The sequence below is a fragment of the Ptychodera flava genome, chromosome 13 (genome assembly GCF_041260155.1).
Source record: "Ptychodera flava strain L36383 chromosome 13, AS_Pfla_20210202, whole genome shotgun sequence".
Lineage (NCBI taxonomy): Eukaryota > Metazoa > Hemichordata > Enteropneusta > Ptychoderidae > Ptychodera > Ptychodera flava.
The window spans coordinates 26,224,870-26,239,026 of record NC_091940.1 but is presented as its reverse complement, the minus strand read 5'-3'; the positions used below and the strand labels follow the sequence as shown (position 1 = coordinate 26,239,026).

General features: G+C 37.6%; 2 protein-coding genes across 2 annotated transcripts in view; both read right to left on the bottom strand.

Moving 5' to 3' along the window:
• The window catches only part of LOC139148009 (uncharacterized), a 497,920-nt gene that overhangs the window by 401,926 nt on the left and 81,837 nt on the right, over nt 1-14,157 (bottom strand). The window lies entirely within an intron of this gene.
• On the bottom strand, nt 475-11,707 carry LOC139147985 (flap endonuclease 1-like). Its single transcript, XM_070719241.1, is given in 13 exon segments — nt 475-1,230; nt 2,700-2,814; nt 3,304-3,368; nt 5,665-5,751; nt 7,343-7,381; nt 7,383-7,475; nt 8,024-8,090; nt 8,509-8,645; nt 8,971-9,187; nt 9,838-9,897; nt 10,224-10,284; nt 10,287-10,325; nt 11,345-11,707. Coding segments are annotated over 13 exon segments (1,257 nt in total). The 5' UTR covers nt 11,544-11,707; the 3' UTR covers nt 475-1,152.

Here is a 14,157-nt window from a genome sequence, read left to right as displayed (position 1 = left end):
AGAAAGAGAGAGAGAGAGAGAGAGAGAGAGAGAGAGAGAGAGTCTTTCTCTGGAAGCCAACCGGCGGCACTGTTGATCAACACGGTCAATTCAGCTAATACTGCAAATCCATGCACTTGCTGACTCATAGAACATTTATATTTTCTGTAGAGTGGATGGCGATGTCATCCTCACCAAGTAATATAATTATATTCAAGTGAGAAAGCCATTCTTGTTCAATACGAAAATCTGAACTGATGGATTAAATTTGATCCGTCAATTCTTTGCATTGTTTCAGCCTTGACCCTGTGTATAGGGGTTAGCTGTGATAGGTTACCACAAAGTCAGAGCTGAAAGGATCATATTGGGCCGTGATTGCAGACCATACTGGACATTTTCTTTCTAAGTTGGGGAAACTGATGTTCTGCAAAGCCTTGTCGCATGTTTGGACACTCACGGAAACACAGAAAAGTGAAATCAACAACAACAAAACAATTAGCTTAATGTTCTTTATTTCGGTTCAAAGAATTTAAATACCAGTATGGCAGTGCTATCTATAATACTTGGATATGATTACTGTAAATGTGTACTGTGAAATCCAAATCAATTTTGCATTGACAAAAATGCCATCATGAACTAATTTACAACTAAAATTCTTACACATAGAGATCAAACAATGCCCTTTAAGTTTACCAGTATGCCTAAGTCAATATGTCTTTCATTTCTTTGTTAAAACCACGCAAAACCATCACACAAAGTCCTACTTTCATTCCATGAAATACTTCCCTTATGTACGTCTAATCCGGCAAATTTTGTCATCATTAGCATAAAAATATGTCATGGAAAGATACAAATGTAAAGATTCAAAGGCATACATCTACATGTGGTATTTCTTCCTGTCGGCACTTGAAAGCAATCATTACGTGAAAATATGGAAATATGAATTTGGCATGCCTTACTTCCAACAGCATCACTGCAATAGTCAGCATACAAAATAATCCATTCAACACACCATTCTTGGCAACAATGTCATTTCAAGGAGTCGAGGGATTACTCAATATATACAGTATCAGAGTCATCAAAGGCATTTTTCTCCTGATTTCGATGGACTGATGACATGAAGCAAGTTTAGTGTAAAATTCTATAAAATCGTAGCTTCCAACAGTGGGGTTATCACTTGGCTTTCTTGAATTTGCTGCCACCTGCCCCCTTGGCTTTCTTTGCTGGTCCTCCTTTTTTGCCATCGTCAGACTAGAAAAGAGAAACAGAGAAATGTACAACATACCTTGAAGATGACTATTTGTGGAAACATCTAAATATTAAGCAAAAAACTACACCCAGTGAGGGTATACCACTTGATTTTGACCAGTTTACGACATACATCCACGAGTGATAGTAAATGCAAATACATGGTGAGATGCTCAAAACTGAGTGGTATATGTGTTGCTGAGGTGGTTTATCGGTATTATATCACAACTGTGAAACATCAGAAAGGATTTTTTTCTCTGGCCAAGAGCTTGAGCATGTGCCAACTGTGACTTATTACAAATATACCACACTTATTTTCAGTTCTTGACCAATCAGATTGCAGTATTTGCACCAATCATATACTGGTATAATTTAAAATGAAGTCTGGAATAGAGCACTAACAGTAGATCAGATGTTTGTTGGCAGGTCATCATTGGAACCTTGGTCTAGTATGAAGCATGTATGAGAAACTATAGAGGGCGCTGGTCAGATTTACCAACACTGTTCTGAAACCTTTTTGCTTTATCTAGATATGATCATTGGTTTACAACTAAAGAAGGGCAAGGGTGTAATTCTTGATATTTTCATTATTGTTTCTGTAAACCAAGTAGATCTGCTCTTACTCCCTAATGTATGTTGAAATACACAGTATAAGCCTTGACAGCACTACTCACAGTGTACAAGATGCGATCTTGTTGTGAAGAAGTGCATTCTACTCTAGACTTGGAGAGTCAAGTGTCAAGAAAAACGTACAACATCAAACAAATGTCATACACAATGTCTTACTTAACTTAATAAGATGCATTTCAATATGGTTTTGGAGTGTAAGGAAACACGACTTTCACAGAAAAAAAATGAAAGAAATGGAAATACATCAAAAGCTACATTTTTTGAACTTTGAAGACTCACTTTTGCAGATTTAAATGTGTACTTTACATGAACTTTTTTCATAAATACACTATTTCATTTATTTGTTAACACAAGGACAGACTTCCAAATCAAATTACAGAAAACTTTATCAATATTTTGCAAATAATTGTCCCCATCACGCTTAAATTCTCTATTGCTTGTTTCTCACCTTGTGCTACCAGTATGGGAATGGGGTATTTATTTATTTTTTTTGAGCTTTTATACATGATCCAACTTCGACACAAAAGCATGCAGGATGTTTGAATGCTCTGGCAATTCTGAAACACAGCAAGATGGTGTCTATCTTCACTGTACAGAACTGTACAGTGCATATATATGTGATCCTACAGATATTGCCATTATTTACAAACTGTCAACTTTTTCATTTTTGAATTTTTTCAAGCAAATGCCAAAGAAAGTGCTAACACGATAAGTTCATACTGCTGCCGGACAAGAGACACACTCATTATTTTTTTGCTTTAAGACGCTTTCCAATATTTAGGATCTGTTGAACTTTTCCACTGGATATCAATGAAATAACTGTGAGAGATTGTGTTACACACCTTTCTCTTGTTGCTGGATGATGACAAGACAGTGAAGAAACCGTCAAGTCTGCCTTGCGTTGAGGAGTGCTTGGCCTTTGTCAATTTCTTGGCTCCATTACGGATACGATCCTCACTGGAGGAGATGAACAGAGAAAGAGAAATTGAAATCAAAACACAGCAAGATAAGTCACACCATGCGTCATTTTCCAACAGTCTACCTTTTCATCACTTTCAATTCCACCAGATTTTGTGAAAGGCTATTTGAAGTATTTTAATTGGTGTACCTGTGAAATTTTGTAAATCTTGGCCTTTTTCTCTCACGAAGTTCACAATGCGAAGTGATCTGACTGTATCTAATTGAGAGCAAAGCAATCATTTTTTACAAACTTGTGAACAATGACCATCTTCCAAATGTTCCATTTGATGTGGAACACCACCTGTTCAATGTCCATCTACAGTCTGAATAAAAATCCTAGATTTAAAATATCAAAGTCACAGGTATGTCTCATAAATGCTTTGAACGCGATTCTCATCTTTTTGAAAGTGTCATGAGCGTAAGAGCTTTTCAACAAATCTAAATTATGGTACAGATAAAGTTTATAAAATAGAACGAAGCACTCACTTGAAACCTTTCCTTTTCACCATGAGATCAACAAGGCCATCTTCATCAGGGTCTGTCCATTTGATCTTTTAGAGTGTACAGAAACATTACATCAAGTAAACTAAAATACATGAAGATTTGTTGACTATTTCATAGAATTGCTCACAGAATGAAAAAAAATGCATAAATGCCCCATCGAGTTCTTTTGAAGCGATATTTCTGATTTGACAGTGTAAATATTGCGTGATTGCACCCAAAGATGATCCTTAATGAACACTTTAACCCTTAAGACGCCATAGACTTTCATGCAATATAGCCTCCCATGCCAAGAACTTTTTGAACCAATAAACTTGACATGTTACACTTCTTTTAGACAGGTACAGTGTATTTCCTGTGATTGGAAGCCCAGCCAAACCACTATTAATTTCAAAGATCAGGAAATGGAGAAGCTTCGAGAAGTCTTTCCATGTTTGGTTTAGCAAATGGGGAGTGGGAAAATGGGCTTAAAATGCACATTTTTGGTTCAAAATGCATTGAAAAATTGAATAAAAGACTCTAAAAATAGATCTTATAGTCCAAAAACCTGCAAACTTTCACACATTTTAAATGTCATGAAAAGACAGATATTTTGGTGAAAAATTTCAGCAGCGGAACTTATCAAATGTAAATAATAATTGTTGATATTTGTCAATAATACAAATACCACATACCCTTCAACACAGCTACACAAAAGCATATAACACAAGTGAAATATAGCTCAAGACACAATTTTAATCAGCAACATGATTGAATTTCGTAAACAACATCTTTTATCCATTTGTCGTTTATTTATTTATTTATTTGTTTGTTTGTTTGTGTATTTCTTTCTGCATCGAAAGGTGAAACCATGTAAACCAGGAAAAATCTTTGTTTTTATATTTTTATTTGGATTCTGATTGCTATCAGATATAATTCAGTTGTTGTTGTTCTAGAATGAATGTTGCCATTAAAGTTAGAGAGGATATGTTTGAAAGATTTTGGCATTGCAAGTAAACACAAACAACTAATTAGTAATTTGATTGATATCATGAACAAGCTGCCATCTTACAAGGCATTTCAAATCAGAGCCTGTATTCAGCTAGGTTATTAGCTACCCTGTGATTGGCAAACGACGAAAAATTTCACCACAAAAACGCACTACCTGAACTTCTGAGAAAATAAATTTGATTCAAGAACTAAATAAAATAAGTTTGAGGTACAATAAGAACTAAATTCGCCTCTGAACGCTTTCGATAACCGTACTGGCCCTGACGTTTGATCGCGACGTCTCCGTAACTCATGACAGTCAATGTGAACACATACGAAAGTTTGATCACGTATTTTGACGAGCACGCAACATAATTCGCCAGTAAATGAACAGAAACCAATAGATATGATATAAATAATTACATATCGGGTATATTTCGACAAAAGAATATGTTATAGACGTAGGAATATGACGCAAGATCAACAGTTCGGAACGTGCCGTGTTTTACGTTTTGTACACACAAACCCGTGATCGGCGGCCATCTTGGCCGTCTCGATACACGGTGAAGAATGCCGCGATACCAAAGTTTACTTGACATAAACAGACCTGATCGCTCCAAAATCACATATTAAATTAAGATTTCGTGAAAATCCTTTCAAATTTCTTCATCATTAGTGTTTTCAGCCAAGAAAACCGAACTGACAGACTCAAACTTGAGCTTTCAGAGAGGCTGGTCAATGCGATGCTCCGTGGTGACGCCATTCAAGCCGCTGTTCAACTTCAAAATCACGTTCGGCCGATCAAAAAAAGTCTTCATTTTCTCAGAGATTATCCTCAAAAAATACCAAAATATGTCATTTCTATAAAGAAATGGCCAATAACTTGTCACAAAACAATCGTCTTTAGGACGTACAGCAGGAAAAAGCATTCAGAGTGTCTCTCACTTCGGCGAAGTCAGCGACCAGATCTGATTAGATATTCACGGTAAAAATAGTCGACCCGATTTCCTCGAAAGGTCGCTCAAATTACTGGAAATTGCAGTAGCTACAACAGATGATGTCATTATTTTAGTCCTTATATGGACCTGAAGTGGGTTCAAAGGGTAAGGAATGGATTTATTTGTCAGGTGACCTGTTAAACGCGGGAAATCAAGTTCCACACTTTGCCTGAGCGAACCTCAGGCCGTGTACGGATATATCCGCGCATGGCGCTGAGCGTGAGTTGGGCGTGTAAGGATATATACGGGCATGGCGTTTTAAGGGTTAAGCAACTATTAGAACAACCACATGTGAGACCATGTTCATGACTTGTGGCATAAATTGTCAGAGGGTAGCTTTCTGCACCAATTTATTGGACAACTTTATGGTTTTTCATACCTCCATGTCCTTTCCTGGGTTCACTTCTGGATTCTGAAACAAATTTCTTGCTTCTTTGTACATCCAGTTTTCAGGAAGAGGGTATTTCTGAAGGGGTTAAAAGATTGCGAGGAAATATTAAATTTGTGTTTTTAATACAGCACCAGGGTTCCGCCCACGCTGGACGGGCCCGTCCGGCACTCAGAATTTCCGACCAGCATTGACAAGTGACCGACCGGTACTTGCAGTTCAATGCTTTGAACAATCAACATGAATGTCTATGAGTGACACTTTTGAGGTCAAGCAGTTCATAAAATTGCATGAAGAGTTGATGAAAACAATGGTACTATAGAATGCCTTTCATAAAATGCTATTTAAACAATACCACTGGTTGATTACCGTACGCTGATTTTGCATATGAAAAGCTGTTCAGCTGTTGAATGTTGAACGTACGTTCACAAGTCATCGCCCTAATGAACTAGACACGGTTTTCCTGTCACACAGTATACTGCAGTATCTCTGTACGATCGAAAGAAGGAGAAAAACTGACGTTTTTTTGCTTTGTATCAAGGTTTATAACACCACAAAAATGAAGTCCGGAAGCGAAAATGAGCACAAAACAGGACTTCAAACTAAAACGTACTCTTCAATGTTCAGTTCAAACTCAATGAGTGGCATTGTGGAAAGACTGCATGAAATGAAAGTCATGAGCTAGTTTGGTGTCAACGAATCCAGTCTTTGAATTATCAATGAACACTCACTTATTTTTCAGGTCAATAAGCCAAAAGTTACTTGTCCGTGGCAACAAGCCTCTCTGTTTGTGAATTTTCTCATTCTACAATGACTATCAAGAAGCAATTGAAGTGAATTTGACATCGAGAAATTCACTTTCAAAACTATAGCCGATTAGCCAACCCCTAAGTTCTTGGTTTAAACTCTGTAGAGTCTGCTCATGACCAGTAATAAGACCACCTAGGTCATTTGAAAAAACACTGGATGCTGGTACAGTGCAATGGTAATCCAAACTTCATAGTGGTGAGGGATGATATAAGCACAGGAAAATGATGACAAAAAAGTGGTACATTATTTTTCAGAAGCTTCAAAAGATTCCTTTACAACTACTAAAGATTGTTTTCTTTCTGTTTTGTTCAGTTAAAACTGAAAAAATTTTGAAGGTACAGTGGAATTGGCTATTATTTGTATATCAAGCCCTAAGAATGTAAAAATACAAGCATATAAATGTTACAGTTTTTCATGAATATTAATGCTCATGAATATTAATGAGTTGCCCAGCACTCTTGGAACTCTGGGCAGAACCCTGCAGCACAGGCAATAAAGTATGTGGTTTTAGACATTACAAGGTACATTTTCTAAAAGAGTTTCTTGATGACACTGGCATGTGCACATGAATGGAATAATTCTCTGTGTTGTTATTAAACTCATCACCTCCTCTGTATGTAATGGTTTGACAAACAATGTCCCAAACCAATGTAGAAATGATTTCAGCTTATGTGCTACACACAACAATGACATCAAGAAGGTGGCATCATCCAACCAGTTCTATCAACCTCTCAATGAAGTTTTGTGGCCAGTCTCATTTTTTTTGTTTGCAGTATTAACTTATTTTAGTTACATGTACATTTTGCGTTTTTTTAAATGAAATAATGAAACATGCACGAAACAGATTTGTCACACTCACTTTTGGGTCAAGATTCTTGACGACTTCTTCAATAGTTTTTGTGCTGCTTGATCAAGTCAACAGCCCTCTTTGGTCCGATACCACGGATTGAGTCGCAGTAATCACATCCCAATAGAATACAAAGGTCAATAAACTATGTAGAAAGAAAGGAAGAAATATTGAAGCCACTGCTTGCTTGCTTCACCAATGTATTGCTGTATTGCAAACATGTCCTCTCTGTACTTCCTTGAAATTTCTCACTTTTCTGCCTCACAAAATGCTCACTTGAAGTTTTTCTCTTTGAAAATAACGACAACGTCGTCCACTGGCGCAGACTCTTACACCAATGTATAATGTATCATGACAGGTATTTCAAAACAGGCAACTATTATCTCATGAAAGCTATAGCCCTAGCTCCTAAACAAGTACCTATAACTTTTTACATATCTAGATGTTACTGAAATACACAATTACATTTTATCAGGTGAAACAAACTCTTTTGTGGAAATCTTGGCTATAAAGTGATCTTGTCTGCACTCAATCTTACACTTTGAAAGGGAGTTGTTTGAAGGGAGTTGTTTGAAGAGATTTTGTTTTGCTTTGAACAGAGAATGTTTGTGAAGTGACACTTCAAAGTTAATGTACACACAACTGCTGGAATACTGGCAGGTTTCTGTTATTGAGCTGTGTTTCAAGACTTACCTCATCATGAGACAATCCAAGCTCAGACTCAATCCGAGATAAATGATATTCTTGAATTGGCATCTTCCTGCAACGTGAACAGATAACTAGTGAAGCAGCGAGTAAATCCGGCTCTGAGAGCCTAGACCATATAATTTTCTAGCTGGTGCTGACAACTTTACTGGTTTCATGGACTAGCAACAACTAATGCACTGGTATGTGGGGACTATAGTCGAGCAAATCAGAATGCAGGATCACTAGGTCTTCACTGATACAGGTCCAGGCACCACCAATTATTCCATGGATTTGGTCACTTCCGTAAAGGCTAAGAACTGATCTTGCACTTTAGCAGAATTCCATTGTGCATCACCAACAAGATTATCACATATTAAGAAAACCAAAATTTGGAAATCCTCATTTTAGCATATTCTTTTAGAATAGGGCTCTAAATTAAGAGTTTCACAGCCATTTCTGAATCAGAGGAGAACGTTTGAGTCTGAGTTTACCTGGCTTCACTAAATGTGAGATGTCTGATGACCACATTCGATCCGAACGTCAAACTGTCCATATCTTCTGTCGCTGTGGCGTAGACTTTGCCAGCTTTGACTAGCTCCGCACACTGGGCCTCTGCTTCACAAGGTGCCTGCAAGGTACAGATGTGTGATATATGTAGGCTACTCATGACAAATACGCAATTAATCTGGAGGTCTTTGAGGCAATATTGTGCACATATTCTCACAGAGCAGAACATAATAGAGCAGTATTCGCAATGTCAAGGACTACATTACATTAATATCCAAATGGTACACAAAACTCGTGTAGCTTTACATGGTATCTGATTTTTAGGCTGAGGAGAGGGGGGGGGAGAGAGAGAGAGAGAGAGAGAGAGAGAGAGAGAGAGAGAGAGAGAGAGAGAGAGAGATATTGATTGAAGTAGAAAGAGAATACTTGTTCAGTGTTATACTTACATCAATATACGGTATTCCCATTAACTTAAGAAGTTCCTTGCATTCTTCATTGTGTCTTGGTGTTACTTTGACGAGTCTTCTTTGAAATTTGTGAACTTCTTCAGTCTCTCCCGCCTCTTCAGCTTTTGCGAGGGCCTTCTCAGCCTCTTCACGCCTCTCCTTCCTCTTAGTCAATTCCCCCGATTTCATTTCTGGTGGTTTGCCATCAAAGACGTATCTGCAACAAATCAAGAGAGACAGAGATATCTTTTTTAGAATTCACTTTCCAAATTCCAGATGTCATCACAATGTTGGGTAAAAACACCTGGTACTTGGTGTGTTGAAAATTTCTCAAACTGCTTCAGTAAGGCTGTGGCCTATCAATGCAATTGGGGATGAAATACACTGACTATCAATACAAATACGGACTAGAAAGTTTAACCCTTTTCCTGCAAAGTCCATATTTCACCACCAGGTCAAGATGGTTAAAATTAATGAAACACAACATATTCCATATGTTGTATTTTAACATAAAACTGTACATTTGAAACCTGTTGAAAACATAAATACTGTAAACTTGATTTTTTTGGAAAAAAGATGCTATGACAGACCAAGCCTAGTGGGTGAAAATACGTCATGTTTTGGCTCAATACCGCTTTTTACTGACTTGGCTGATGGGGAAGTGATACTGTCTGGCAGGATAAGGGTTAATGATACAAAGACACTGTTACAAGACTTTACTACACTTATTTCATGACACCTCTATCTTTTCAATTTCTGAAAACACTGTTAGCAGTAACCTTGTTTTGGACAACATTTCAGCATTTTGGTATCACAGATCCTAAACTCTTAGTAGGCAAGCTTCATCGACTTGGGTTAAATACTCACACAGGTTTGATTCCATTGTCAACCATTCGTATCGTCCTGTAAAACATACCCATCAGATGACTGCAGATACAATACAAAAAAGAGATTGGAAAAATTAAGTATGACCTGCACTGGAGAAATCAAAATCTTACTTTAATTAATCCTTATTGATCAATCAAAATCTAATGTTCATAATCAATGGAAAAACAAGGAATCTACATACTCTCAACTGGCGCACTTGTTTCTGTCATGTCAAAGTTCAATAAAATATTCATATTTTCTTTGTTTACACTATATATGTTGAAAGCTGTAATAAAATCTGGCTAAAATAACTTAAGTGATTTCATGAGCAATAGGCTCTCTGTAATTTGAAACACAAAGTGCATGCAGAATCTGTTTCAACACACCTTGTCGTTTCACCATCTTCATTCTGCAAAACACTGCCATCTTGACGTACAGCAATCAGGACTGGTATATGCTCATGGATGCATCCACAGCTACTTTACGACCTGACAGGTAGAATTTAGGCCTGGTGAGTGACATGGCAATGAACTATAGTACTGTGATTTCATCATTGACAGGAGCACTGGTAAACATAATGTGATAGAATTGGGGGGGGGGGGGTCGTGTGACACAAAAACACCATAAACAAAGAGCACAAACAAGTCTGTACTAAGTACAAATTGCCCACAAATTGGCTCAGTTTATCGAGCAACACATTGACAAAAGCATGGCCAAGCCCATTTTTGAAACTGCTCTCCAAACACTCAAAATCATTCTCCAACACATCAGCCTGTAGCTTGAACATTCCTACAGTTTAAAGACACACTTAGATTTACCCCTATGATGTTGTATCACTGGAGGTTGATGGATGGAATCTCCTTGTCTCTTTATGGACTTTGAGCTAAAAATGGTTACAATATGAAGACCAGTGACATATATAATTTTGAACTTGCTGCATTTGCAGGGCTGGGGTAGTCCCTGGTCCCAGAACAATTGAACTTTGCTTTGGGACTACTAATTTCTGGAAATGGTGGTCCCACAGGACTGCAACATTTTTATATGTTTCATGGATTGAAACTGCTATGCGTTTATGACAAGAAGATATGGACTTTTGAAAATCACCATGCATACCCCATTCTCTCCTAAAATTGTGCAAGAAAAGTTAAATATCCCCGTTCCGACAAACCATTAATCTATTGTTCTTATTTTTGATAATTCAATTTTTCTTGTTTTACTCTAAACTTTTGGATACAACGTACAGTATGAAGTTTGGCATCATGACGTGTACAAGCATTTAAATTTCCAATCACCATAGAAACAGCTGTCATTGTTGACATATTTTGTTAAACATGATGAATTTCAACAATGTATATATCTTATGTATTTAAATACTTCATCATACCTTCCATTTATTAGATGCAAACAGACGTGATTACGCCAACCCGGACAGAATCATGACGTCAGTTCAGGACGGCAAAATATCAGCAAGGAAGGAATGTTCGTAGTTCTTCACATGGGTACTTACCAAAATAGTTTTTGATTTCGTTTTCCTTCGCACCGCTGGGCGCATTGTCGGCGATCAGCTTGGCGAGCTGGTGTATACCCATCGTTTTATGGCTTGTGTGAAGTGCGACTTTAGAAATATTAAACGTCGAGTCAGCAGAGTTTGAAAGACGCGCACACACAAGTCTACAGCCCGTGACAACAATCTTAGTCAGACGCATGGGAATCACGCGCCAAAATACAACTGCTTTTGTCCACCCAAGTTACGCAGTAGTTGTACTACGTAGTTACAAATGCTATTTCCTTCTGGCCTATTCGAACGTAAAATAGCAAAATAAATTGTGAAAAGGAAAAGACTATAAGTACAACTCTTCTTCAAATCTAAAAACATAAAATGTATTTTTGAAGGAAAGATTACGGAATATTATAACACAACAAACGAATTTAACCCTATCAAGTTAGGGGGCTATCAGTTGTTGTTTTGCTGTGAAGTCATGAAGTTATTTTCGTATTCGTTTTCGTATTCGTTTTCGTATTCGTATTCGTATTCGTATTGGAGTCACTGACAAAATTTTTTATTTTTAGTCCAAATTTCGTACGTATTATATAAAAGTTCTGTCTTTGCAGAACTTAAAGTGCTTTTATATGACAATATATCAATACTTCAATATTTGAGAATGTAAGTTGAAAAAGATCCAATCTTTTTAGGCCCTAGATTGAAAGATATCGTTGCTATAATTAGAGGAGAGATTTAAAAACAAACGGCCAGTACACAGACACTCCTTAACTGGGTAGTCTGTTGAATAGATCGATTTTCGGTTCGATCTATCGATCCCGTAGTCGATATGCGCGCCATTGTAACCAAAACACTCACTAGGTTACAGTGGCGGGCATACTGACCACGCGATCGATAGATCGAGCCGAAATCGATCTATTTAGCAGACTACCAAGCTATTAGCGCCTGTGACCCGCCCAATTTGACGAGTTGTAAACTTAAAGGTAATTTTCTTGTTTTAAACTGATATCTCTGAGAAAGTGATCATCATAACGACAGTGAATGCAGGGCTCAACGTTATCGCATGCCCCTAAGTCGATGACATGCTATATTTAGACTGCTGTCGCAAAGAAAATATCATCTCATATGATGTGGGAAAGTGTCATAAAAGAAAACGAGATGAATACAATGGTATCATAGGCCTATGTCTCGATCGGTACATCTGTTTCCCTAATAAAGATTAAATTAATGTGTGAGCTGTTGACAGAGTCTTTATTTCAGTACGGCCCATCTCTTTTTCTTTCCTTGCGTTTGCGTCAATTTCTGTCATTGCCAGAACATGTTGATCAACTTGCGTTATGATAAGATAGGCCTACACCAGAATGCATGGAAATTAATTTGTATCGCGAAATATCGAGAAATACCTGTATTCTATGATAAATAGACTTCAGCTAGTCTAGTTACGCTGTCGCAACTGGCTCGATCGGTTTCCGTCATTTGTTACTGTGCGATCCAGTTTTAGTGTTACGCAGTCTTGCCCCGCTCTTCAACTCCGTTCTGCAGGTCACTCCAAAAACTTCCAGCAGTACTATTTTGGGGGACCAATTAAGCCGCTAGCCGTAGATAGCTACTTTTTTCAACAAAAACTCTGAATAGAAATGCAGCAACTATCAACTTTCGATAGATATTTGTAGGCAAGAGAACAAAGCTCAAACGTATATGCGCATTTAATCCTAGCTGTGATATCGAAGCGGTACTTGTGGCGTGTATCGAACTCGCTCGGGTCATTGAGGTCATCGCCACAACAGTCCCATCCATGATCTGTTCTCTACTACCTCCATGGTTCTACATAATTGCAGTCGCTACCCGGCAGATTTGCCATGATATTTCAACAAAGTTGCTTGCTATTGAGATCTAGCTGAAAACAAAAACCTTTATGAAACAGGATAATCCAGTACAAGCTTGACGAAATCGATGCTTTGATCTGCTTTCCAAAAGACGATTTCCGGAAATGGTCTAGCCGGTCACATGCCACTAACGCAAATATTCATTACGCACGTGAACGCATGAAACATGTTGCAGTTACTGGTTGCTTGTTTTCCCTTGTCAGCTATATTTTGATGACATTTTATGCTGGGATTATGATTGGTTCAATTGAAATGATGTGACAGCACTAAATGCTTCTGATACTTGATTGGATTGTAGTAAAATTTATCATTAAATTCATGGGATATTTTGACAGATCATTCAAGATAACATCAGCAGACACATTGGCAGCGCTGTGCAGTGGAGAGAACGCGCTCAAACCTTTGAGTAACTCCGCTCAACGGCTATGCTTATTCAATGCGTATTTTGGGGTCGTGGCCTTTCAGGACAATGCTCCGTGAACACTGAGCGAATATATGTTGTATTTGATCACGTATACGGTATGGAGAAAATGTCTTGAAAAAAATTCAGTCGCAATCTCATAAAATTTGGTCGCCTATGCGACTGAAAATGGTCGCTAGTTTGAGCCCTGATTGAATGTAATACATGAATTATCGGTCGGTCCGGTTTTATGTTATTATTGCTCACATCTTTACTCTGAAAGATAAACTACCTATTGTCATTGATTTCTGTTACTTTCTCCCCTGTAGCAGCACGTACAACTTTGTCGTAACTTGCAATTTTGTAATTTTTGCCTTACCGCACTCCCTGAGTTTTGTAAAGTATTGTATTGTATTGTTATTATAATTTATTTCAGGTCTACGTAGAGCCATATCAAAATCAAGTAAAATACTTGAAATACAAATTGTAAATGGATATGATCATTCTAAAGTGAGTCCAAAGGATGACCGGAT